Source organism: Eptesicus fuscus, chromosome 13 (genome assembly GCF_027574615.1).
Source record: "Eptesicus fuscus isolate TK198812 chromosome 13, DD_ASM_mEF_20220401, whole genome shotgun sequence".
Lineage (NCBI taxonomy): Eukaryota > Metazoa > Chordata > Mammalia > Chiroptera > Vespertilionidae > Eptesicus > Eptesicus fuscus.
In genome coordinates this window covers 11,247,609-11,275,418 of record NC_072485.1, presented here as the reverse complement: position 1 = coordinate 11,275,418, position 27,810 = coordinate 11,247,609, and the positions used below count along the sequence as shown (strand labels likewise).

General features: G+C 38.4%; 1 protein-coding gene across 1 annotated transcript in view; it reads right to left on the bottom strand.

Moving 5' to 3' along the window:
• Positions 1-598: 598 nt before the first annotated feature.
• The window catches only part of AASDHPPT (aminoadipate-semialdehyde dehydrogenase-phosphopantetheinyl transferase), a 28,619-nt gene continuing 1,407 nt past the window's right edge, over positions 599-27,810 (bottom strand). Inside the window, exons 2-6 of the mRNA XM_008156083.3 lie at positions 26,865-27,090; positions 10,373-10,494; positions 9,657-9,818; positions 4,487-4,558; positions 599-2,712 (exon numbers count right to left, since the gene is read on the bottom strand). Of these exons, the coding sequence (XP_008154305.1) occupies positions 2,548-2,712; positions 4,487-4,558; positions 9,657-9,818; positions 10,373-10,494; positions 26,865-27,090 (747 nt within the window). The 3' untranslated portion in view covers positions 599-2,547. The remainder of the gene's footprint in view (positions 2,713-4,486; positions 4,559-9,656; positions 9,819-10,372; positions 10,495-26,864; positions 27,091-27,810) is intronic.

The following is a 27,810-nucleotide window of genomic DNA, read 5'->3' as shown; positions in this document are numbered from 1 at the left end:
CAAAACAGTATACAGATGATGTATTATAGAACTGTACACCTGAAACCTATGTAATTTTATTAACCAATGTCACCCCAATGAAAATTTAAAAATAAATAAAATGGATTTACCTACATTTCAAAGGGACAGAGAAAAAAGTAAAATTAAAAAATGCAGTATAGGGGGTGAAAATAATACATTCAGCTGTTCAGAGCATTAGATAATCTTAATAACAAACATTCTTAATTCAGTTGTTAATGTAAACAATGAATTACAATAATTATGCTGGGGAAAAGGAGCAAGGAAGGAAATATGTGATGGTTGGGAAGAAGAATAGCAACACTTTGTATTAGGAATTACAGAACTGCCAAAAATTGAAAAACCAAGCAAAAGCAATATATGAATGTTATTTGGAGATATGGTTATAAATAACAACAAAAATCAGCTAAAAGAGTTGAAAGAGCTTGCTCTGGAGACAGGAAATGGAAAGAGGTCAAGGTAGTGGTGTTTTTCATTTAGGAAAAAAAAATTATAGATCTATTTGACTCTTTAAAGTATGTGTAATGTGCCACTTTGATTCAGAAAGACTAGAAAAACAAAAACAAAATCTAGCACAATATCTGGCTCATAAAAATTTAATGTTAATCATTTTATTATTATAATGACAAGACAGATGACAGTTTTTCTTATTACCATTACATTCATGCTAAGGATAACGATGCCTTTTCTCCTATTATAAATGCCATCTGATCCATTTAAAACACCTTATTTACTATTCTTGGACTATTTGGGCATGCTTAATAAAATATTATAAAACATTCCAAATTTTTTTTACTAAGCAAAGCATCTAATTTCACACAACTTTCAATTATAGTAATGGAAACAATGAACTTATTTCACTTTTTGATATTAAGCAATAACAAGACTAACTCCCCAAGACATGCACTACAACCATATCATAGATCTGTCATCAATATGATGGTCTTGGCATTTTATATATTATGTTCCCACTTGAAATTCAGTCCTATTTACTAAAATGAAAACAGGCAAAGACAATGAACAGGCAGTTCATTAAAGAAGGAATACAAACAGCCAATTACAACACTGACATACCAATCTTATTTGTAATGGAAGAAATAGCAATTTAAAAAATAAGGTACCATTTTCCACTTATATTGGCAAAGATTAAATTAAAAAAAAAAATCTAGAGTTTACCAGGGAGTATGCAGGTGGAGGGTGAAAGGGTGGGTCACACATTTAAAACTAACTTGAAGTGCAAGTTGCACCACCGTTTGAGAGCAATTTGGCAATTTTTATCAAAGCTCTACAAAAGTGTAATCCCTTTGAGCCAAATCATTCCAATTCCAGAAACTTTCTCAAGGACATAAGCACATATCTCAAATTGTGTTTACAAGGATATTCACTGCACCACTGCTTACAGTAAATCAAATGTCTAACAGAGGAAAAAATGAGTCAATTGTGGTATACCCCTACCACAGGCAGTAATTTTCCCTGGATGCCATTCTCCCCACCTCGCTTCAGCATCTTCTTTACCCAGTCTGCTTCCCAGAGTCCACATTGGCTTTCTCAGTGATCTGACCTGAGTCCAGGGAAACTGAGGGGAAATCTTCTGGGGACTCATGGGAAATGTCCTCCTCACTGACAAAACTGAGAGGTGAGAAGAGTAACAGCCTTCCAATTTTATGCAATTTTATGACATGAAATGGAAGTTATAGCACAGCAGCTCTCATAAGCATGAGCCAAGTCTAAGGCAAAACAAACTGAGGCTGAGGCAAAAGAAGTCTCTCTAATGACCCCTCTTAACTGTGTATTGTATGAGATAATAAATGTATGAGAACATTTATTATCTCAATTATATTTAGACACTGTTACCTCTGGTCAAAGCATCCTAACTGATATTAGCCATTCAATAGAATACTTTAGAGCCAGGAAAAGTTTTGCCACAGAAGTATTTATGAACAGTAGATGTGCAGTTAAAAAAAAAAAAAAAAAGTATGTTCCCATTTTTTATTAAAAACAAATACATTAATATGGACTCATTTGCCAATAAAATGATTTAGAAATAGTTACCTCTGATATAGTTATGTCTGAAAGACAGGAATTTAAATGTTTCCTTACTGTATTTTCTGTTTTTCTACAATAAACATGTACAGGCATGCTTCAGATATTGCAGATTCAGTCCCAGATTACCATAATAATCGCTTTGCTGGTGGAGGGTCTTGCTAACCATTTGTAAAAACCCAACACCTGTGAAGCACAATAAAGCAAAGTGCAGTGAACCAAGGGGTGCCTGTGTCACCTAAAGTTCTGCCTCCCTTTTCTATTTCTTCTGTCAATCCATGAGATTCTGGGGAGGGAGGAAAGGTAAACATGTATTCTACTAAGCCATTTTGAACTGGGAGTAAGCTTTATAATAGGAAAAGTTGTTTTTCTTTTTCAAAGTGTTTTGTGAAATAAAATTTAATAGTATAATAGTATCAGGCCTTTATTTTTTAGTGAATACAGAATATTACAAACAGCTTTCACTTCCCTTTGTTATTTATCATATCATGACGTTGTACCATTTCGTATCAGAATTTCTTCTGTGAAGCAAAAACAGTCCCAAAATGAAGGATCTTCAGGCGTCATAGGAACAGCAGATGAGATTAAGTCATTATAGGTAAGAACAGTAAACTGCCTCTGGGATGGTTTAGAATCATCTTGCGATGAAGCCTAAAAGGGAAAAATTGATTATCTGACAGTTATACTGCATGTTAACCTTATGATCAACTTTATAATTAGGAAAATAACAAATAAGACCAAATTACATTTCAGTAATATTAAAGTACAACATAGTAGGATTTCTAATTGTTTTTTACCCTTTATATGTTGCCAATATATCAAATTCAGAAAAGTATGAAATAACCCGATTCTCACACTTATTGTACATAGCAATAACCTGTGTTATTTGTTTACAATGTCGACTTACTGAGTCACACATCCAAAAATTCTAATTCAGGAGATGAGTTAAAAGGGATCCCAAAATATATAACAAGAAGGTGGGTTATTCTGGTAGAGGGTTGGGGCCACCAGGCAAACTTTGGAGAAATACTCTAGACCCATAACCACAGAGATGCAAAACTTCTTTAGGAAATGATTCATCAACACTAAAACTATATCTTATTCTGTAAGATATGGCCCTTTTTCTTATTCTGTGAAATACGCCCCTTGTTTCCAACTGAACCCCAGAGACCTCTTTTAACATTCTAATAAAGATAATACTTGGATTTTACAAGGTGTTTTAATTAACAAGGTCAGTACCTATTTGCTGATATGGTTGTTATCTCAATTTTATAGATGGAGAAGTGAGGCTTGGGAAGATCAACAACTTTGCACAAGCTCACCACACAGGTTTAACTGGTCAGCCTGGGCCTGGAACCCAGGTCTTCTGAATAGTATTCTCGTCCTTTCCCACTATGTCAATGTTGCTGCCTAAATAGACTCTCTCCAGTGAAATAAAAAGTACCACGTGTGCAAATGTTACAAAAAATATAAAGCTCTATGGAAATATATGCTATTCAGAAAGAGTGCAGAGCTGAGGTAAAATAGGGTAGGTAATAAGGACAGGTAAACTTGGTGAGAACATTTTCAGATAACAGGGGTCAATTTTAATATGCCACCCCCTTTTAAGGAAGACAACCTATGAGGAATTTTAATCCTTTGTTAATCTATCTAAGGCATGGTCTGTGGACTGAACTACTTTTCTGGAGATAATGATGTGTGTGTGTGTGTGTGTGTGTGTGTGTGTACTGGTCATGCCACATTCTCTCACATGGATTCCTTAAAAATGATATGCATGTAGTTTCAATTATTATAATATTATCAATAGTCCTTACATAAATACTACTGCAGAATCACAACTATATATAGGTTAAGTGTCTTTGGCCCTAAGTGTTTTTGTGTGTATGGTGTTTTTTTTAAACTTTCTCTACTTATCAATTAATAGAAGTTTACAGATTGTAATAGGAAGAATTGAGACCATGTTATGCCACAATATGATACAAGAATTCTCACATGTTTTATAGTATAACTTGGGAATAATTGAGGATAGTACTACAAAAAGGGGAAAGGGTTCAATTTGCCAAATAATTCCATTACCCACCACCTGTCAACTGGGTACCCTTATCTTCAAGATATTCACCGGGAAATAAACTACTGTTATGATGACTAAGGTTGTGAAAAGGATGAGAACACTATTCAGAATACCGGGGTTCTAGGCCCAGGCTGACCATTTAACCACCTTCTTAAAATGTTGTGTAAAATCTCAGACGGTCTTAAGAATTTGATAAAAAAAAAACACTTCCAAATCTACAATCTAAAAGTAAACAACAACAAAAATCCCTCTAAAGATGATGTAAACCAAATGATTATTTCTACTAATAAAGAAAAAACTCAAAATTGATTCATGCTTTTAAAATAGAAATCAGAGAAATCTTAAAAATCTTACATCCTGATGTCTAGATCCATCGGGTTTCCTAAGAGCTACTGCAACAAAATGGTGTTCATCTATTTTGCTTTCCTAAAAAAAAAAAGAAAAGGTAAGTAAAAAATACAGATTACTAAATACATAAACTTAGATATACTTTTGTTTATATCTTTAAAATCTCAACCTCTCTTTCTCTCTCTACACACACACACATTTTCCCTCACTTCCCCCAAATATTTAAGAAGTCAAATACATTTTGACCCTTTAGTCTGAAATATTTCAATATGTATTTCCTAATAGGAATATTCTCTCACATAACTGTAGTAGTTAATACCTTTGGTTAATATAACATAGAAGTAGTACTTGAATCTACCATCTGTATTCCAAATTTTTGAACTAATCCAATAATGTCTTTTATAGCATTCCCCCACTCAAGTACAGGAGGTAGTCTAGGGTTAATTTTGCATTCAGTTGCTGTCTTGCTAAACTCTCTTTTGACAATATTTTAAATAGTTTACTGATAGAACACTGTTCACTTGGCGTTTGCTATTTCTTAATGATTTAAATAATACATTCTAAACCAGAGTACTACATAGATGAAGTGTCCTATCTAGGTACAGCTAGAGCCCTCTGATCTAATTGGTGATGCTAATTTTGTATGTGCTTAAAATTAACATTAAAAAAAATCAGATTGCAACACTTGAGCCCGTATAAACATGTAGTTAACTACATACAATAGCCTATGAAAAATCATAGTGGAATTTCATAGACAAAGAATATGCAACTTTTGTCCAGCTGGTGTGGCTCAATGGTTGAGCATCAACCTATGAACCAGGAGGTGACAGGTTTGATTATCGGTAGAGGACATGCCCAGGCTGCAAGCTCCATCCCCTGTAGGGGGCATGCAGGAGGCAGCCAATCAATTCTCTCTCACATTAATGTTTCTCTCCCCCTCTCCCTTCCTCTGTCTCTAAAAATCAATAAAATTTAAAAAAATAAAAGTAAATAAAAATATTAAACAAAATTTTCACTAAAAAACCACTTTACTAAAGCAAACTACAATTAGAAACTGAATTACTTAGGGACTTTATATCCCCTTACCCTATTTTTCTTATCTTCATATTTTAAGATATCCAAATTAATAAAACCTAAAATAAGAATTTAGGAAAATACATTTAAAGAGGAAAAAAATATAACAGTTAAGTATTAGAAAAGATTTAATATTTTAAAGTTATTTTCCCTTTAGCTGAAAACAAGCTCACAATATTTATTATAAACCAAACTATACTTTTTAACACATGGTTGTCCTCCTACTCTTTATACTTATTAATAATTTGAACATTATAACATACAGAGGTATTTTGGCTACAAAATTACTTTTGGAAAACCACTTAGATCAGCAGTTCTACAGTGTCTGCATCTTAGGTGCATATCAGAGTTAATCCTGGGCAATAACCAGTTCTCATTCAGTCTGTCCACTAAGTCCACTGAAATGCTAAGCCTATTCTCCCCTTAAGGCTCCCATCTTCCATTTCAGATGCGCTCTTTTTTTGAATGTTACTAAAGTCACTAAGTAGATATTTTTAAGAATCTCTTTCTTCACGTAATTTTCACTGATAGTGTTCTTTTGAATCTTCAAGGAAATAAATGCCCCTTTTCTCTCAGCATGTAGCGTTTTACATATATCCTATGAGGCACTGTCCTTTAGTTCTGCTTGGATGAGGCTAGTATCCTTTGCCTTCTGCATCATTTACTTGGGTGTCAGCAGATACCTTCCAAATGTACACCTGAAGTTAAGGTTGCTACATATATGCAGCTTTGACCCCTGCAGGGGTCATTCTTTTAAGGCTGCCTGCAGAAATAGGACCTTTCCCCCCTCAGCTTAGCTAAATCAGTTCTCACACTACGAAGAGAACGTATAAGTCTACCGCAGTTCAGATATTCACTGCTTTATGCATTAATGAAAACCATAGTCTCTGACATGTACTGCTTTTACCAGGGATCTGTCCTGTGTCCAACCCAGGCGACAGTACTTCCTCAAATGGCCTGTGTATTTAAATTTAGTCACCAAATACATCTGGGAAAAACCTGGGCGTGGGGTTAATGGTGTTTGGTCATAACTCTGGTGTTTCAGGAAGTAGTATCTACATAGTAGGGGAAGAGGAAAGCAGACTGCGGCCAAGCTGATCAGTGCAGATCTTTCATTTAGAGTTACATGTAAAAAGTGGGAAGGGCTTCACACCTTGTTCTCCATTTACTAAAGGAGCTAGACAACATAGTGCAGGAATAGAAGGCAACTTGTTCTCTGTCACATTTCCCTTTAAACAAGTTCTGACAATTCACTTCTCTTTCCTTGGATGAAATTTTGAACAGGTCTCATTTTTAGTCACCCCCATGTATTAAACTTTCTCTCAATCAAGACGCTATGCCGTTTGATCCAAATTCAGTTTATTCTCACCTCATAAAGACCTTCCTCCTCCCAATAACCCAGCGTAAATCTAATTCAGGTTTGGGAGCCTCCAACGGGGAAGGGGATTGATTTGGATTTCATCTCTCTTCTAACTGCAGACCCCCAGCCCCAATTCACTACGCTGTCTCTAGTTCTTCCAGCTTGGGTGAATTTAGCGTGTGAGCGCACATGCAAAGGGGTGAAGGGGAGGAAAGGGCCGTGAACATCACTCATGCCAGGGCTGTCGTAGTCCTTCCTCAGCTGCATGCCCCAAAGGCTGGCTCTTTACCTTGTGGGTGCTCTGGAGATGCCGTGGCAGGCACCTCCCACCTTCGTTCCTCAACTCCACGTATGCCTTCCTTGCTCTATACTCATCCCCTTTCTTCAACCCCAGTTCTGGGTGTCCACACCACCAAACTCATTCTGTTCAATTCACTCCCTCTTCCTGGGCCTGCTTATAGTGTAATCAACAACCCACGCCTAAATATATGCATCTGATACACATGGCTTCCTTACTGTGGTAACTGGTACACTGAACTGACAAAACACTCAGGGACATTTGGTGAAGAACTCCATTACTCTTCCATGGCTGCCTTCCAAAGTGCCCTGATGCATCTCCATTCCCAGCTCCTGGACAAGCTCTTTAGTCACTTTCAGCTTAAAAAAAAACACACCCATTTCACTCCTAGAACAAATGCACAATCTTCCCCCTTGGCCTCACCTTGCTCTTGCATTCTTCCTTTCCCTCTGGTTTCCTTAAGGTGGGGGACACAAAGGAAGGGGACTGCAGGAAAGGGGCAGAGTAACGGCCAATGCTGTTTAAGGCCGTGCTTAGAGCCCCGAGTCATATGAACTGTGGAATGCTAGCTTATCTCACCGGGTGGGCACCTGTGGTACTTTCAGTTCTTTAGCGCTCTCTGTACCACTGCCTAAGCTAGCAGTGTATTCAAGACAATTCCTGCCCTCAGCAACTAGCAGACTGCCCACTGCCTCTTCCTTTTGGAGTTCCTTTTGAGTGCGGTCCTTTCTAGACACTTCAGGCCCAGTGGCCACCACTTTCCACAGCATCTATTTGGTCCTAAGGAACTCAGACATCTTTACCACCCAAAAAGGTAAAGCTCATCTGGCCCAGTCACTGACTCTTCCCTCCTCACCTTGCTACTAGGCCTACTCTCTCTCTCCCCATGAGTGAAACGGCTAAGGTTTAACCTTGTAAGTACTAAAGGTTTTTACATAATTTTGGTTACAATTTTTAAAACTGTACTCTTAAAATATCCTAAATATACTGTTTAATTGATAAAATCCCTACCTTACCCGATATGTTAGCAATTTTAACCCAGCTCTCTCTCTCAAAATACTTTCTACCCGCCTTGGATCCCCTAACACTACTCTCTTGTTTTATTTCTAACTGTTTTCGTCATTCTTTTCGTCTCCTCCACTCCACCTTTAATTATTCGTTTTCTCAGGATGCTGTCCTAGGGCCTTCCTCTCTTCAAATTTAGGTAACCTCACAGCGGCAACTTAACCCCCCTGGCTTCAACTACCATGCACATGTCAACGACCATGATTTTTACCCCTATCCCAGCCCTTCATTCTATTCACCGACACCTTCACTTGGTTGTCTCTACGGCATCTCAAATTTTATCAACTTGCTCCCTAGTATTCATTTTTTCAATAGAGGGTCCCATAGAAGTCACAGAATTGATCATAACATCTTTGACATCTCACTTCCTTAACCTCCACGTAGACAGAACTTGGGCTTAAAATACAAATCTGACCTTATCACTCTCTGTTAGTAAATACTTGTTAAATTCTTTTTGAGAAAACTGGTGAACACTTCTCATTTTATCTACTCATCACTAATTCTTTATTCTGGGCACCCACCTACTCTGAACACAATTCAGATGATTACTGCAGCAATGACTGCATTAGTATTCACCCATTTGCTGGGCTCTGAACACCTGATCCAAGCTGGACCAATTATAGCAGACCACTTCCTTGGCTACAGTGACTAGTCAGAAGATAAGCATCAGATCCAAGCTAGGTCTGGGAGTCCTTCCTCCAGGACTCTTAGGACTTGGAACAGAAAGAGAGCTCACTAATCTCTGTGGGGTTTTAACCTATAAACTGTTATAGGTAAGAGTGGTAGGCAGTCATTCCTGCTACACAAACCAGAAGCTAAGAAAGCCGATGTACAAAATGAGAAACAATGGTGGGAGAAAACTGAAGCCTGGATATATAGAAAGGCAAAAGTAAAATAGAAAAGAGTTCTGAGTTTTCGAGCCCTTAATTCTAGTGAATCCCATGGGCCAGTTACATGAAGCACTCTAGTGGCCTATATAGTATCTTTCTGGATGAAATGAGTTTATGTTGCGTTTCTCTCCTAGCAACTAAGAATCAATTACAGAAAGAAAACATCTTTAACCTGATCCATACTGCCCTGTATGATGTTACCAATCTAACATGGAAGCCCCTCAGCATGGCTTCTTTGGCTGTGTATACACAGAGCTCTTTCCATTCAGGGCCTCTCTCCCTTCTCATTTTTCTTAACTCACTCTGACTAATCTTTCCAGTATCAGCTTGAATATTGCAGATTCTCAGTTTCCCTGACTTCCTCTTCAGAGCACCAGGATTCAATTCCAGCTGTGTTTCATTCCAATGACTAGCCTCCCCAAATTAACCTCACACAAATGCACAAAATAGCAAGTCCTTACAGTTATAGCAATCTGGTCAATTTCTTACCTCAAATGCCCATTCCTTTTCTTCTTTTCCATCCAGAAACAAACGTGTTTCTTTATAAACCTGCCCTAAATCCAGGTTTAATGGGGACATATCGAATTCAAGCCGTTGCAATTCAAATCCGAGTCCAACACCTATGGCTTTTATGTAGCTTTCTTTCAGAGCCTAAGATACAGAAAAACATTTTCTCTTAGAGCTTTTAGTAGATAAAATTTTTCATAAACTCTACAGGCCCCAAAAAGCTGGATCTTTTACTGGATGCAATAAAGTAGGCCTGGAGACAAACCAGCTGTATAATCTTAAGGCAAATCATTTAAGTTCACTGTACCTCCACTTTCTCACGTGTAACATGCAACAATAACAGTACTTTCCTCATAGGTCTTTCATAATAATTAAATTAGCTAACTTATAAAACACTTAATGTCTTTCAGCATATACTAAATTTTATATACGTGTTTGTTAAATAAAGCCTCATCTGTATGAGTTCCTTTAGGACAGAAAACAATTCTAAAAAGTGATAAACAAAATGCCTTGTTTTAACTCCAAAAGTAAACCTTCTAATTGAGCATTAAATATTTTCTTAAATGTCATTATAATGCAATAATGCATACATAAGAATAAGTTCCCAAGTAATAACCCAAAATTTTCTGCTCCTACTTTTTGCAAAGATAATGAAATAATTTCAGTCGTTTACTCTGAAAATTAGAAAGAGATTATACCCAATTCCTATAAAACATATCCAGCTGAGTCCATTCATTCTTAAAGCTTCTGATTGTTTCCCATTCTTTATTCGTAAACTTTCTCTTCATAATGTGGAAGAACTCTGAAATTGAACCACGACCTGTCAATTGAGGAAATAGTGAATTAAAAATAGCGATTCTATTACCAAAACTGTTAAAGATAGCACATAAAACTATAGCCCAACCTTACTTTTGAATAATCACAATAATCTTAAGCAAAATTAAGTTGGGAATTAAAAGAATTAACACACAGTGACAAGCTGGGTTTAGCCCCCCCAAAAAGATAGGCTAATAGCAATAATGAAAGTCTGTGAATTACTCAATATTTAAGGAGAGAAACCAGGTGGTTATATCAATACATGCCCCTAAAATTTTGAAAAAAATTTAGCAGCCAAACATGTTATATGTTTTAGTCAGGAGAAAATTCCTATATATAATAGAATATCATAAAATCCATAAGAACTCTTAAAATAGAGCAAGTCTACCCTGGGGTTTAAATTTTATTTTGCTATATAACAGGAAAAAGGAGGAATGATTTCTTTATTATAATTTATTGGAAATGGGTTGAATGCTGAAAGTTGTTCTTTTATAACTTATTACCATGACTGGAAAATGTACTTATTTCATCCAAAGTAACTGTTTTAACGTTTTGTAATATTACTTCTCCAAATAAAACAGATTTTAATTTCAATTCTTTTGGGGATACTATGAATCAGGCTCATTTAAAAAATATTTGTATTATATCCCTAACTCACCTACTTCCACAGACAACAAAATATTAGATAGCATTCTAAAAATACATGACAAAAAGGACAGAACTCAAAGAATCTGATTCCTAGAGTAAAGGGCTATGACACAAATTAAAATATACAGTATGGCTTTCATATTGTATTTTTCAAAATATTATAATTATGTGTCTGACTCTTTTTACTATTATTAGGCAGGAACTTTCTATTATCATCCATTTATTCTACAGGTATGTAAAATATGTGAAAATATTACACAAATATGTACAGAACTAATGGTTAAAACAAGTCAGTCACGGTTCTTGCCCTCACACACTTACAGTTTAAGAGGCCTATCAGAAAACTGGGCCCAAGACGAGGTAGGTAAACACAAATGTTTACTATATGAATAAATGAATGTTAACCATTATTTGGTAAGTTATTTCCTAAATGTGCCCCATTATTTTCCAGAAAACCTCTTGAATGTAGTCCCTCTGGTGATTCTGTCAAAGTAGCTTATCTACTCTGCCTCCCATTTCTAAAATATCCAACTCCAAAATCTGACATTCTTAACTGATAGACTACAAGTCTTAAAAAATGACATCTGCCAACACAGCATGTCTGGAAAAAAGATGTCAAATCCCCTTACTTAATGCTTTACTGGCATGTAATAACTATCTCCCCCATGACACTTCAACAATTAGCACTCTTATGATTATTCACACTCAAGTGCCCAAGTGCTAGACGCTGGGACTATCATGATGAGGAAAACAGATGTGATCCTTACTTCATAGGGAGCTTAAAATTTCTCCTAGAGCAGCAATTCTCAACCATTTTCATCTCATGGCACACATAAACTATTTACTAAAGTTCTGCAGCACACCCCAAAATATGTATTTTTGCTGATTTGACATATAAAAACTACAGGTATAATTTTGATTCATTCACACTGCAAGGCTATTGTTGTATTGGCTGTTGTCATCTTTAAATTTAACAGTCTAAGGGGAAAAAGGTTAGTACCCCTGACTAAATAGTTAGGTATTGCATGCTTTAAGAATTCTTGTAGAACACTGGTTGAAAATCACTGTCCTACAGTAAAGAAGTACCTTTCCCATAGTTATTTTCTACTAAGAGCAGTTCTCCTCAAAATTAAGATTCCCCCATCATCCCCACTTCAAGACAGCCAAAAGTCTCCTCTTGTTTAGCCAGGAGATATTTCCAACAACCCTACAATAATAAACGGTCCTTTAATTCAAGACAAAGATCCTCTTTTATTTTCAAGTTCATTAAACTCACTTAATTCATCTATGTATTCCTAGCCCTCTCATTTTCTCAAGAATAACATTACAATTCATTTTATGAATTCAACTGATGTCTAATGTTTGTTAATTTAAAATATTATTTCCTAAAAGTAGCCCAGCAAAGCTATAAGTCATTTCATGTAATAGCATTGTTGATCTTAGGAGCCCCAGGGCTATGAATCCCTGTGATAGTCATGCTTATTTCTTAAGGCCCTTAATAAGAACTATCTTGTTAAAATGCAAGCATCACTACTACATACTGGCTTGATAAATTACACACTAAAGAAAGTAAAGCGAGCAAGCTTGCCAAAGTGATGAAAGTACATCTGAAGATTTTAACTAAAGGGAGCACAATAGCTACATAAATCATGAACTGTTTCCTCCTGAATAGATTCTGGCACAAACAGGGTAAATAATAACAATGGGAAGCTAGCTACCTTGGATTTGGAAGACAGCATTATATAACTGGAGCGGAACTGTAGTTTAACAATACTATATAAAAGCCTAAAATTTTAAAAGATATACTTGTTGTCATATATAGAGTAATTTTTATTGGTTTCTTCAAGTTACAATTTCATAATCTTCAAGCCCTCTGATTTTTAACTAAATATGATGGGGCAATCAAGAAAAAAATATTTAAATATGCATGCCAATAAAGCTAACACAAAAAGCAACCTAGCACAATCACTGGAAAGCAATAATATAGCTGATTATGTACAACTAAAAGTATCTGATATAAGTGCATTTTCATATACTTTTGAGAGCATCTTATTTATTCCACAAAATAAGAGATTTGACGGCAAAAGAAAAAGATGATTTTGTAAAAATTCAGCCAAAGCACAACAGTGCCACCCTGTGGCATTGTGGTAGAAATACAAAGTGGATGAGTACTAAAGGACTTTATTTAGAAAATTTGAACAAAACAAAAAATCAGCCCAGCCTGTATGGCTCAGTGGTTGAGCATCGACCATGAACCACCTAATCACAGTTCGATACCCGGTCAGGGTCAGGGCACATGCCCAGGTTGCGGGCTTGAGCTTGCTCGGGGGGCATGCAGGAGGCAGCTGATCAATGGTTCTCTCTTATCATTGATGTTTCTATCTCTCCGTCTCCCTTCCTCTCTGAAATAAATTTTATATATATATAAATGAAGAAAACAGCTAGAGAAACTGGACAAAATATTTAATAAAAATATCAGTAGGAAATACCACAATAGTAATTTGTCCTTCAAACTATCTGAAGACAGCACAATTATTGGAAATACCAACTGGCAAACCTGCCTAATAATACCATCACATATTCATGTTTATTACAATCTTCATTTTTATCATTCTACTACTGCACATGTAGAAACAAATATACACATAAGATAAAATTACTTAAAATTTATATAGATTAACCAAGTTTTAAAAAAAAACAGAATCCCCATCTTCTAGTTTAATCTTGAAGGAAAGCAGTATTAGATATTAACTAAATGTTCACAATAATAAACTAATCAAGGTCATAAGCAACTCGGAAGCTTATTAAACACATAGTATTAATCTACAACAAGATAATTTATAGTCAATTCCCTAGGCTACTATTGCAAACCTACGGAAAAAAGAATCCTACTAATACCAGAACCTCAAGACCAACCAACATCAATCTCTCCTCACAATAAAATCAGCATCTCTGTTAAAAGTTTGCCCCCCTATTTTAGGAAGAATTGAGCAATGTCCACATGTGTGCTTCACAGTAATGAAATTTAGCTTTAGATAATAAATTATATCAGAAATTCTAGTAGTTTCATTTTCTAAGTACTGAATTACATGTAATCTTGCTTCCATGGGAGGTGACAGTCTTCTAAAATTTGAATTAATATCTATAATAATAAAAGAGTTATATGCTAATTAGACCGGATGTCCTTCATGACAAAGCTGGGGTTGGAGGGAAGCCAGCCCGGGTCCCAGGTGCTGGAGGGAAGCTGGTGCCGGCAGCCCAGGTCCCGGGTGCCAGAGGGAAGCCGGTGCCAGCAGCTGGGGGAAGGAAGGCCTACTCTTGCACGAATTTTCGTGCATTGGGCCTCTAGTGTATAATGCTTGACTTACCAGCTCACTTGTCTGGGAATTTATCCAGATACAAACTCAGAATAAAACAAAAATGTCTAAGCTGCTAATATAGGTTTCATAAACTACCAGAAAGCCTGTAGCATGCTATTGACAAAGGAGCTCTTAAGCCCTCCATACAAGTGGCTCAGCATAGAACACTAGATCAAAATACGATGACACAGGCTTGAAACTCTCCACCACTTAGGCAGGCTCAAACTGCAGTTGCTTAGTGTTTTTATCCCAACGTGCATTTATCAACACCTACATGTATCAGTACACACAGGCAAGAAAAGGGCCTGCAGTTTGGGCTACTTGGCTGCAAAGGTGTTATCCTTCAAGTAAAGGGAAGGACTCCAGAAGCAGGGTCGAAGGGCAAAGGGTGGGGCCACCCTGAGGAGCCAAAGGACAGAGCAGGGAGCCACCAAGTATTAAACTTAGGCCTTGACACCTGATGCAATTTGCTCCCCTGGATTTTGAGCTTGGTTGAGACCCATGCATGACCCCTTTTTCCTTCCAACTTCTCCCTTTTAAAATGGAAATGTCTACCATGTGCCTGCCCCACCAATGTTTTAGAAGCAGATGATTTCTTCGCCCATTTTACAGATTCACTGATGAGAGAGGAATTTTGTCCCACATTGCATCATACAGAGTCTCACCCAGGCCTAATTTAGATGATTCAGATAACGAGATTTAGAACTTTTTGAGTTGATATTTAGATAAGACGTAGGTTTTAAAGTTAATGTTGGAATAGTTTAAGACTTAAGGATGCTGGGATGGGATGAATTTACTTTCTTAAAGCTATAAATTAGTGACAAAAAGTTGGGCATATCTATCTATCTATATAAGAGCCTAAGCAACCGTCCAACTGGTAGCTATGACGCGCACTGACCACCAGGGGGAAGACACTCAACACACAGGCATGGAAACATGGAACAGACTGATGAATCTCAGAGGGAAGGGGGAGGGTGGGAAAAGATTAACCAAAGATCTTATATGCATACTAGAGGCCCAGTGCACGGATTCATGCACTGGTGGGGTCCCTCGGCCTGGCCTGCGGGGATCAGGTGAAACCAACTCAGTGCATAGATTTGTGCACCGGTGGGGTCCCTCAGTTTGGCCTGCGGGGATCAGGCCAAAACCAGCTCTTCGACATCCCGAGGGGTCCTGGATTGTGAGAGGGTGCAGGCCAGGCCAAGGGACCCCACTGGTGCATGAACCCATGCACCGGGCCTCTAGTTAAGAAATAAAGATGTAAAGTGCCCAGAACTATGAAGTACTTAATAAATCGTAGATCTAAAGTTGTTGGGATAGTTATATATATTTCCTCTTTTGTGAATTGTTTTCTCGGGTTCTTTGTCCATTCATCAAGTAAGTCTTAAGTGATTTTCCTATCAATACTCAAGCATTTTTTTAAGATATAGTTTATTGATTTCAGAGAGGAAGGAAGAAGAAAAGAGAGATAGAAACATCCATGATGAGAGAGAATCATGGATCGGCTGCCTCCTGCAAGTCCCCACTGGGGATCAAGCCCACAACCCGGGCATGTGCCCTTGACCAGAATTGAACCTGGGACCCTTCAGTTCGCAGGCTGACGCTCTATTCACTGAGCCAAACCGACTAGGGCCTCACAAGCATTTAATATATTAACAACATTAACCTTTGTCAGATTTTGCCACAAATATATTCCCTGGTTTGTGAGAAAAAAGATATAATATGAAATTAATCACATCAGCTGACTTTGTAGTTTCTTGGCTATCTAAGCTTAAAAGACATCCTTTAAGAAGTCAGACCAAATATACAATTCTATTGTGTTCTATTTATTATTAAAACCTAACTCTAACCATATTGTTGTACAGTGTGAAACAAAGATCTAAAGGACTTTATAATTATTTAAATGTTGGTTATAATCATTTTCTTTGCTGACTCTGTAAATTACACCTAATATGTTGTCCAAGCATTAATATGTCTAACCTGGGAAATTATCTATAATAATAAAAGCATAATATGCTAATTAGACTGGACAGCCAAATGACCTTACAGACGTCGTTCCAGATATCCTTCTGGACGAAGCCGCAGCAGCGGGGGCCTAGGCAGAAGCAGTTAGGGGTGATGAGGCAGGCAGACAAAGGCAGTTAGGGGCGATGAGGCAGGCAGGCAGAGTGGTTAGGGGCAATCAGGCAGGCAGGCAAGCGGTTTGGGGCGATCAGGCAGGCAGGCAGGTGAGCAGTTAGGGGCAATAAGGCAGGTAGGCTAGCAGTTAGGGACATCAGGCAGGCAGGCAGGAGAGCAGTTAGGAGCCAGCGGTCCTGGATTGCGAGAGGGCGCAAGCTGGGCTGAGGGATTCCCTCCCCCCCCCCCCCAGTGCACGAGTTTGGTGCACTGGGCCTCTAGTTTATATATAGAATCCTTAGGTGCATCTCAGAAATTCTGGTTCAGTAAGCTAGGTAGTTTCAAAAAATTTGAATTTTTAATAAACATCCACACTGATTTTAATATTCTTACCATCATTCTAGAAACAACATTATATACATACTAGAGGCCCACGCATGAAATTCGTGCACTCGGGGGGGGTGGGGGTTCCTCTCAGCCCGGCCTGCGTCCTCTTGCAGTCTGGGACCCCCTCGGGGGATGTCCGCCTGCCGAGGGGATCCAGGCCTAAGCTGGCAGTCAGACATCCCTCTCACAGTCCGGGGCTCTCACAGTCCAGGACCCATGGCTCCTTACCGCCCACCTGCAGCAGAGGTGGGAGAGGCTCGAGCCACTGTCGCTGCGCTCGCCAGCCATGAGCCCAGCTTCTGGCTGAGTGGCGTTCCCCCTATAGGAGCACACTGGCCACCAGGGGGCAGCTTCTGTGTTGAACATCTGTCCCCTGGTGGTCAGTGCACATCATAGCAACCAGTTGTTCCACGGTTCTGGTTGATTTGCATATTAGGGTTTTATTATATAGGACTAGAGGCCCAGTGCACAAAATTCGTGCATGGGGGGGGGGTGGCCCTCAGCCCGAGCTGCACCCTCTTCAATCCAGAAGCCCTCGGGGGATGTCCAACTGCCAGTTTAGGCCCGATCCCGTGGCAGTTGGACATCCCTCTCACAATCCAGGACCTCTGGCTCCTAATCGCTCACCTGCCTGCCTGCCTGATCCCTCTAACTGCCCTCCCCTGCCGACCTGGTCGCCCCTATTAACTTTTTATTTTTCTTTTCAATATATTTTATTGATTTTTTTACAGAGAGGAAAAGAGAAGGATAGAGAGTTAGACACATCATTGAGAGAGAAACACCAATCAGCTGCCTCCTGCACACCTCCTACTGGGGATGTGCCTGCAAACAAGGTACATGCCCTTGACAGGAATCGAACCTGGGACCTTTCAGTCCGCAGGCCGACGCTCTATCCACTGAGCCAAACCTGTCAGGGCTTAACTTTTTTTTTTTTAAATCTTATTCCCTTAACACACAATTGTATTTGATTTCCTTACTGGCTTCACCCTCTCACACAATTTTTCTCTCTCCTTTATGTAATACTTTTTCCTGAATCATCATTTATTAACCTTTTGCACTCGGATGTAGAGTGTGACTCGACATGGTTAGCATCGGTAGCAGCTCGAAAAAAAAGCGAGTGCAAAGGGTTAACTTTTCTTTTCTCCTTATTTCCTCCTCCTGTTCCATCATCCTTCTTCCCATCTTTCTCCTACCCTCCTTCCCTCCTCACATTCCTTCTTTCCTTTATCTTTACTCCTGCCCTCCCTCCCCCCTTCCTTCCTTCCCACCTTAAGTTTTTTCTTCACTTCCTCCCTCGGACCTGCTTTGCTCCCTCCCCCATTTCTTCCTTTTTCCCATTCTCCTTTTAAGCTCTACCAGCTCCCCTTTAAAACTTTTCTTCCCTCCCTCTTTCTCTCTCATCCTACCCTTCCCATACATTCTTCTCTACTTACTTACACTGTTTTAATATCTATCTATCTACCTGCCTAATTATTCACTACCATTTATCTTTTTTCTTTTCTGACTCCTACTTTTAAAATCTGTCCCCAGTATACAACTATACTTGATTTTCATTATAGCTCCTACAGTTCACATGCATACATCCTCTTTCCTTCTTTAACTCTGCTCTCTACTGACTCCTTTATAAAGTTCTTCCCTCCCTCCCTTCTAAGCTTCTGTTCGGGGGGGGGGGGGGGGGGCGGAGGGCATTAACCCCCAGCCCAGGGCTCAGCCCGGCCAGGTGTTCGCCGCCCCTCCTTCCCCGGCCTCCCCGCTGCAGTCCTGCACCCATTCCTGGCCCAGGGCGCCCGGCCCAGCAAGGGTGGCCGAGGCCCGCACAGCCTGGGAGCTGCTGCCACCGCTGCTGCAAAGCAGGAGCACCTCGGCCCAGAAGGCCTCGGACCGTCCACCACTCAGTCCTGGACCCATGGGTGCCTCCCTGCCCACAGCCTGCGACGGGGGCCACCGCCCTCCTCCTACCAGGTGCAACTACTTCCCCCCACCCCGCGGTCGCCACCCCCTCCTGTGTGCAGTCCCGCGTTTCCTTTCCTTTTCCATTCCTGCATCTATTTCTTGTTCCCTTTCTGTATTTCTGTTTCTCCTCTAGGCCTGTCTGCATGCAGGCCTGCCTTCCTCTCCCTCTCCTTTCTTATTCCCTCCTATCATATCCTATCCTACCCCAGGCCTTGCAGCTGCCTGAGCAGAGGGTGGGGATCCAGCCTGCTGATCTGGTTGTGACGTGACGCTGTAACAGATAATTAGCATATTTCTCTATTATTAGTATAGAGAACAGTAACAGCTACCACAACAATCTTAGAGCTAACTTTATCAAGTACTTAAGAATACCATTCACTTTACATGTTTTTTCCTATCTACCCAACTCTGATGCTGGAAGAACTGTTTAGCCATCAGGATCTAAAATATACTATGTACATATACACACAAATTCTACAGGAATACAGTTAAATATAAAAAATAAATTTTAGACTAAAATCTAGGAGACTCTATAACCTACGATTGGGAGTAAATCTTTTACCATTTTTTTTTCCAAATAAGACAGAATTCAGAATTTATCAAGGAAAAGACAAGTATATTTAATCAAGTAAAATTCATATGGCAAAAAATAAAACCCAATTCAAAAGATAATATATAAATACTGGGCTCTAATTCTTCTCTCTCCAAGTTGTCTATTCTTTTGCTAACACCACACTCATGTTTATAATGCCTCTTTTAAAAATGGTAAGGCAAGTCTTCTTAGATATCAGTTCCTCTATAAAAACTTTAAATTTAACCTAGCTCCAGAGATTGTAAATCCTTAAACATTATCAATAAAGCCTGGTATTGAGAGGCCTAGTGCCGTGCCGAAATACACAGGTTTTGTAGTATGGGTTCAAATCCACGATCTTCTCCTGTTTAAGTTACCTTGAGCAAGTGTCTTAATCTATTCTATAAAATAACAACATTGCTGGCCCTTGAACAATGGGGGTTTCAACTGCAAAAGTCCACTTACATGTGGATTTTTTCCAATAAACATAGTCAATCCACCATATCCCAGAGTTTCACACCTGTGGATTCAACCAACCACAGACCAAATATATATATTTTTTTGGTTAATCCTCACCCAAAAATATTTTCCATTGATCTTTTAGAGAGTGGAGGGGAGGGGGAGAGACACAAAGAGAAACACAGATGTAAGAGAGACATATTGACTGGCTGCCCCCCCAATGTGCCCAACTGGGACTGGGGATCAAGCCTGCAACCAAGATATGTGCCCTTGACTGGAATCAAACCAGGCACCCTACAGTCCGAGGGTCATTGCTCTATCCACCGTCAAACCAGCCAGGACTTGCAGACAGCCTTTTTTATTTTTATTTTACCGCCACCCCAGGCTTTCAGCACCCCATTGGTTATGCATATATGCATACAAGGTCTTTGGTTGATTACCTCCCACCCACCCACCCTCCCCCATCTTCACTCTGAGATTCCGCACTCTGTTCCATGCTTCCAGTCTCTGGATCCACTCTGTTCATCAGTTTATTTTGTTACTTCGATTCCACATGAGTAAGATCACGTGATACTTGTCTTTCTCTGACTGACTTACTTCACTTAGCATGATACTCTCCAGGTCCCTCCATGTTGTGTCAAAGGATAAGATTCTTTTTTAATGCTGTGTAGTATTCCATGGTACCACAGTTTTTTAATCCACTCATCTACTTGGGTCTATTTCCAGATCTTAGCTATTGTAAACTGTGCTGCTATGAACATACGGGTACATACATTCTTTCTAATTGGTACTTCAGGTTTCTTAGGATATATTCCTAGAAGTGGGATCACTGGGTCAAATGGAGATCCATATTTAATTTCTTGAGGAAACTCCATACTGTTTTCCATAATGGTTGCACCAGTCTGCATTCCCACCAGCAGTGCACTAGGGTTCCCTTTTCTCCGCATCCTCACCAGCACTTGTTGTTTGATTTTTTGATGACAGCCATTCTGACAGGTGTGAGATGTGATATCTCACTGTGTTTTAAATTTACATTTCTCTGATGATTAGTGACTTTGAGAATATATAAGGAACTCATACAACTTAACAAAAGGAAGACAGACAGTATTTTTGATGCAAGGTTGGAAATCCACAGATGCAGAGAGCTGACTGTATGCATTTTTCTATGCCATTTTATGTAAGGGACTTGAGCACCTGCAGATTCTGGTATCCGCAAGGGTTCCTAGTACCAGTGCCCTGCAGACACCGAGGGATGACTGTAGTTAAGTCTTTGGGGAGTCCAAAGTTAGACATAGATTTTCAATTGCATGGGAGTTCAGTGCTCCTGAGCCCGGAGTTTGTTCAAGGGTCAACTGAACTTACATCCTAGGCTTAAGTGGATGAAACAAGATGATGCATACAAGACATTTAACACAATGTCACACACATACGAGTTACTCAATAAATACCAGTTATACGTTATGACGCCACTCAAATACTCTGTACACTGGGATAGATTCATTCAATAACAGAAGGAGAAATACTCATGCCAGTGAAGACCTGGTTTTTCAGTAAGTGCAACTTATTTAAGCTACTTATAGGCTCTAAATATCCAAGCTTAAAAAAAAAGTGCTTTAATTAAGCATATCCTGCAAAAAACAAATCTAGAAGAATGTAGATGAACCTAGATAGAAATGACAGTGGAATAGACTGCAGCAGGAACAAAGCTGAAAACTGAATCTAAGCAGGATGGAAATGCAGCAGAAAAAAGCTAGGGAGATAAATGGAGAGTGAGGAAGACTCAAAGGAGGAACTATTTTTAATCATAAGTCACTGATGAGAACAGTTCACATTCTAACTAGCATCAGATATGAATACCAATTTTCATTATGGTTGTGTAACTATTACTATTTTTTTTCATTTCTCAACAAATTTAGTATTTTCAGCAAAAGTGAGAACTCATATCACTTGTATAGTCAATACATAATGAGCACCTGCTCTGTGCTGGACACTTTTAAGTACTAGGTATACTGTGGCAAAAAGGAAACAAGCATGGTTCCTGAACTTATCTAATGAGGGACAACAGATAATAATCAAATAACTAAGTCATAGTTACAGATGAAAGGGCATGAAGGAGAAGAAGACCAAGTAGTCAGGAAAAGCCCTGCTGAGGAGGCACTGGCTACTTCTCATCCTTCCAAGGTACCCAAGGAAAGCGTAGGTGGAAGAACAACAGAGGGACCAGGTTTTTTGCCACCTTAAACAAGACAAAGTATGCTACATTCAAGGTAATAAAAGAGTAAAGACAGAAAATAATGAGCAGAGAGAGCAGTAAGAAATGCAAATGGTGGTAAATGAGAATAAGATGATAGGGTCATGTTAAAGGGATTGGATTTTATTAAGAGCCAACTTACATCCCACTGGCTCAGCGGTTGAGTGTCAACCTATGAACCAAGAGGTCATGGTTAGATTCCTGGTCAGGGCACGTGCCTGAGATGGGGGCTTGATCCCCAGTAGGGGGTAAGCAGGAGGCAGCTGATCAATGACTGTCTCATTGTTATTGATGTCTCTCTCTCTCTCTCCCTTCCTCTCTGAAAGCAATAAAAATATATATTTTTAAAAAAGAACCAACCTAAGAATTTTAAGAAAACTGCTGTAGGTTTGTTTAAAGACCACGCCAACACTGTATTAACGGGGTGAGTACAAAAGCAAATGGGAAATCAATTAAGAAGCCATTAAAATAGTATAGGAGATGCTACATTAGAAGGAGACAAGAAACAGGTCCTACCAGTCCTAGCCATCATATATACCACAACTTGCTTTATACTTAATTTATGTAACAGTTGTTCTAGAAAACAGTCCTATGATAGTCATTTCAAAGCTATTAAATTAGTATTAAATCTCAAAACATTGAGTAATTTTGTGCTAATTAATATCCAGAAAAGTTTATAATAAAAATGTAAAGCAGAAAATGTAAAAACTTTGGGGGAAAAGTATCATAGTTGTGGGGAAGCATGAGACTTGGTTGGAAACTGTAAGGAGGACATTCCGAAAAAAGGGAAGGGTGTGGAAGGTCCCCACCCTGTTTATCGATTTCTGACAGGGGAGTGTCGAAGGCGGTGCCCCTAATTATTCCTTGACCTTTCCAAACAAGTCTGTGCACGTGCAGACCCCCGGGTGTCTACTGGAATCCTTATGCTTAATTTCTGGGTGTCCATTCTTAAAGGACACTACAAACACATGTGTCCTCCCAATATTACTTATCCTACTGATTATATCTAAAAGATAAACTTTATCTCAAACTGCTGCTGCAATAAAAGCCTAACGAGGCAGGCAATTGAGGCTGTCTGGTTCCTTTAGCCAAGCAGTCCCTTAGCCCTCTTTCATAGCAAACATTGTGTTGGAATAATCCATTCATCCGTCGCTCAGGGTCTGCTGGTCAGCCCCAGCAACACTCTTTTCCCAAATTTAAATCATAGTTTTTATACTATATCTATCTTGCCTTATTTTGTAAATATGGGAACAAAACTGAACAATTCACAAAGGAAGCTTTTTATTAAGGTATTACATATGTGACCATTTTCCCCCATTGCCCCCTCCACCCCACCAATCATGCCCTCACACTCACCCCATTGTCTGCGTCCATTGGTTATGCTTATAAACCAGTGATGGGCAACCTCTTGAGCTTGGTGTGTCAAACTTCGCCAAAAAACTGAGCATAACTCGGGTAGTGTGTCACTTCGAGGAAAAAACATTATTTCACAAATGTTTCATCCTCAGGAGCAGCAAATGTTTCATCCTGTGTCATCAGAAATGGCTACGCGTGTCAGTGCTGACACGCGTGTCATAGGTTCGCCATCACTGTTACAAACTATGCTTTCTTTTACACTTATGATACATAAATTAGGATGACTTACAAAACACTTCCCCCCCAAGGGTTAGGAAAGTACTGCACTGATAATTTATTTTACCAAGGTCCCCAATATCTTATAATTACTTTTCTCTAGACATTCATTAAACAAATATTTACTGAGTACTAACTATGCACCAGCTACTTTTTTATCAGGGTCCTTTCTCCATTAAGCAAATAAAGTAGTGCAATAATCTCAATTGTAGGCATCTGGCTAGAAGGAAGAAACCCATTACTAAATCCATTACTATATTTTCTCCTGCCCTGCCATAGAAGCAATGGGAGAACTGGGAGGAGGTGGAGGGAAATGATATGCATCTAGTAGAAATGGCTAATGTGACAAGGAAAGACTCCACAAGTTCCTACATGTTTCCCTGCAGACAAAGGAGTAATGAAAATGAGTCTTTCAAATACAAATGATGCCCACAAAGATTGACTCCATCTCCAGAGTTGACAATCAAATAAAATATCCAGTACAAACTACAATGCACTTGAGGCTGTCCTAAATTTTACCCTCCATCATTTAGTAACTTTTGGGAATGTCCCTTAGCACAATTTCTTTACTTATTCTGATAAGCAGTGTGATTCAAATGATTCTCCAGTGAAATAAACCACTCTCTACTACCCACCCTCAATGAGAAATAATGTCCATCACTGTTATCACTAGTAGAAATTACTGACATGATAACAATACTAGTGCCGACTGGAAAGTATTGTGTGGCTTATGATTTTTTTAATATATCATAGCTTTTTGGCAATGAACCAAAGAATAGGAAAAGGCATGGCTACTATGCTTAGTCAAATAAAATAACAAAAGTTGGGGGTAAAAAAAGTCTTAATAAAATTATCAGGAAACTAGATCTTCAATTAATGCTCAATTATCATCCTATCATTTATTAAAAGTTTCAATTAGTAATTACCTACTTATTTAGTGTTGATCAAAGCAAACAGTATCCATCAAGGCAACTGGTAATAAAATATGTCTTACAGTAAAGCATAATTTCCAGGCAGGTATCAACCTGATGAGCCAACCTTTCAATATAATAAGCTGACTGCACTCTGAGGAGCAATGGCCTCTCTGGTAATTTCTGACTTCAGGAAAAGTTCATATAGGGACAACAGAAAATTATGAAAGCTTAAGGGTCCATTCCAAATCCTCTACAGTGATGGTTCTTTCAGAATAAGCCTTTTATGACACTGCTGAAAAACAGATCCTCTCCTGAGAAAAATTCACTCAAAATATAGCAAATAATTTCAGTAGGTTAAAATAAATGACTTGATGCTTATCCAGGGTCTCAGGTCAAGAATCCCTGTCATTACTAGCAGAGCCTCTTGCTGAGCAAAGTTAACAATAGAGTTGTAATAGGAAGGTTTTCTGAGCAAGTCAAGAGAACAAGTAGCTGGTGGGAAAATCCAAGGTAAAGACAATTACAGCAAAAGTGAGAGGTGAGGTTCACAGCCATACTCTGAATGAAACCTTACTATAGCAGCCCATTTGACAAATATTTATTGGGCATTATTATAACCTAGGAGGGTGCTAAGAGATGTGATAGTGAACAAACTCAGATGTAGCTTAACTTAGTTCCTGCTCTAATGTGGCTTATAAGAACCAGGGGAATGGCAATCAATCATCCTGATAAATAATTATAAACAGATATATTACCAGAATGCAGGAAATACATTTTACAAGAGAGCCTACAAGGAGAAAACCTAGCTTAGATTAAAAGTTCACAAAGGCTTCCCTAAAGTAAGACTGAGGTGAAAGATAACCACTCAATAAATTATCTACACAGAAATTGGGGTGGGGGATAAAAGTAATACAAATCTTCCAGACCCAGGAAAACATAAGATCCTGAGGTAGTGTGGAGATGAAGAAGTTGCACTATGAAATAAGGAAGATGTTGTCTCTATTAATAGCTTTCTGCTTTGCTACTTATCTTTTGATAAAAACAACAGTATATCCATTTTAGGGTGGTTGGGACAATTAAATAGGAGAATATATGCAGAGCACTTAGTAAAATGCCTTGGCACACAGTAAGTGCTCACTAAATGTTAATGATGATAAAAATTATAGTTAAGAGAACCCGTGTTCTATAAAATTCCCTGGGCATATTCAACCCACAATAAATGTTAGCAGTTCCTACATCCACCAATTACAAATTTCTAAGGCAAAATATAAGCAACTTAAATATTTCAATAATTGCTTGCTCTTCATTTTTACTTATATAAATGTGCTACTAAGAGTTGTAGATATAACATCTTTTCCTAAGAACTGCAATAAACTTTATCATTGAGATTACCTTTTAAATAAACCAATTTATTGATTAATTTTGAGACATGCTTAAGTGAAACAAACTTCTTATAATTAGTATTATGTTTTTTAATAGAACACCTCTGAAAATTAACTCAAGCCCAGTTCGATTTAACATCATTTAAATAAGATAATAAGAGCTATTGAAAAACTTTTCTTACACATGTAAGTCTTCTAAAATAGTTTCAAATTTAGTCTTTCTTAAAAAGCTGAGGTATAATTAAAAAATCTTTACATTTCACTTTGCCTCTGACAAAACATTACATGGAGAATCTATTCTTTAAGATGTATTTTTATTGATTTCAGAGGAAGAGGGAGAGGGAGAAAGATAAAAAACATCAATGATGAGAGAGAATCATCTATCTGTTGCCTCCTGCAACCCCTGCATATGCCCTGACCCGGAATGGAACCATGACCTCCTAGTTCATAGGTCGATGCCCAAACATGGAGCCACACAGGCCAGGAGAGAATCTATTCTTTATGTAGAAGTCCATTAATATTCAAAGAAATATACCCTTTAGATATATACATATACGCTCTCTCAGATAAACTACCTTTGAGTATTGAGCATATTTTTCCTAAATTTAAGTATAATACATCTCCTGGCTGATTACTCATAAATAGGTATGAATGAAGACAAGGAGATACAAACTCTTGTACTACAAAAATGCAACATTACCTGGAAAACTAGTTTTCATTATATCAATTCCAACTTGTAACTCAGGTTCAGCAGCAAGTACAGCATAGTCCCCTTGATGAGAGATGTTAAAGTTGAAATTGGGGTAAGGATTCAAGGAGTCTTTTGCAAGAACTGGTTTTCCTTTTGCAGTTCTTTGCAAACGAATATTATTCCAAGGGATATTCAATTTCTCTGTAATTAATTTCCTTATCATCAGACGACCAGCCTGTTAAATAAAACATAAACATTTGATATGTGTAAGTACACTGCCTGTAGCATACAAAGTAAAGTATATTTTGGTGGTTTCTAAAACATTTTTTAGGTTTTTAAAAAATACATTGCATTAAGATTTAAGCAATGCTTAAGAAGATCGGAGAAAAAGTCTCTCCTTAGCAATTCTCTCCCCTCAACAGATAACCAATATTAACAAGTAGGCATCCTTCCAGTCTTTTTTTTTTTTAATACCTAAATATAAGTTCATATGCATATGATTTGCTATCTATCTGTCTACACATATGTGATCCTACTCTATGTAGTATTCTACCATGTATAATCTTTTTAACTTGTGCTGGGGATTATTCCATATCTGTCCATAACCATCTGTTCTGTACACTTTTAACTATAGCATAGTGTTTCACAGTATCAAGGAAGTATAAATAGACTGACTTACTCCATTATTGGACATTTTAGGCTGCCTCTAGTTTTGCTATTATAAAAAATTCCCCAGTGAGTAACGAACCCTGTTGTACATACATCTCTGTGCATATGTACAAGCATTTCTAGATCCTACACACCAGCGATTTCCAAATGGTGTGATCAAGAATTTTTAAAATATGCAATATCAGACTAGTCAGGGGCACTGACCTCTTTGCCCTTAGATTGTCAAATTATAAAATGACAACAGCCAACACAACAACAGCCATAGGAGTGAACAAATCAAAACTAT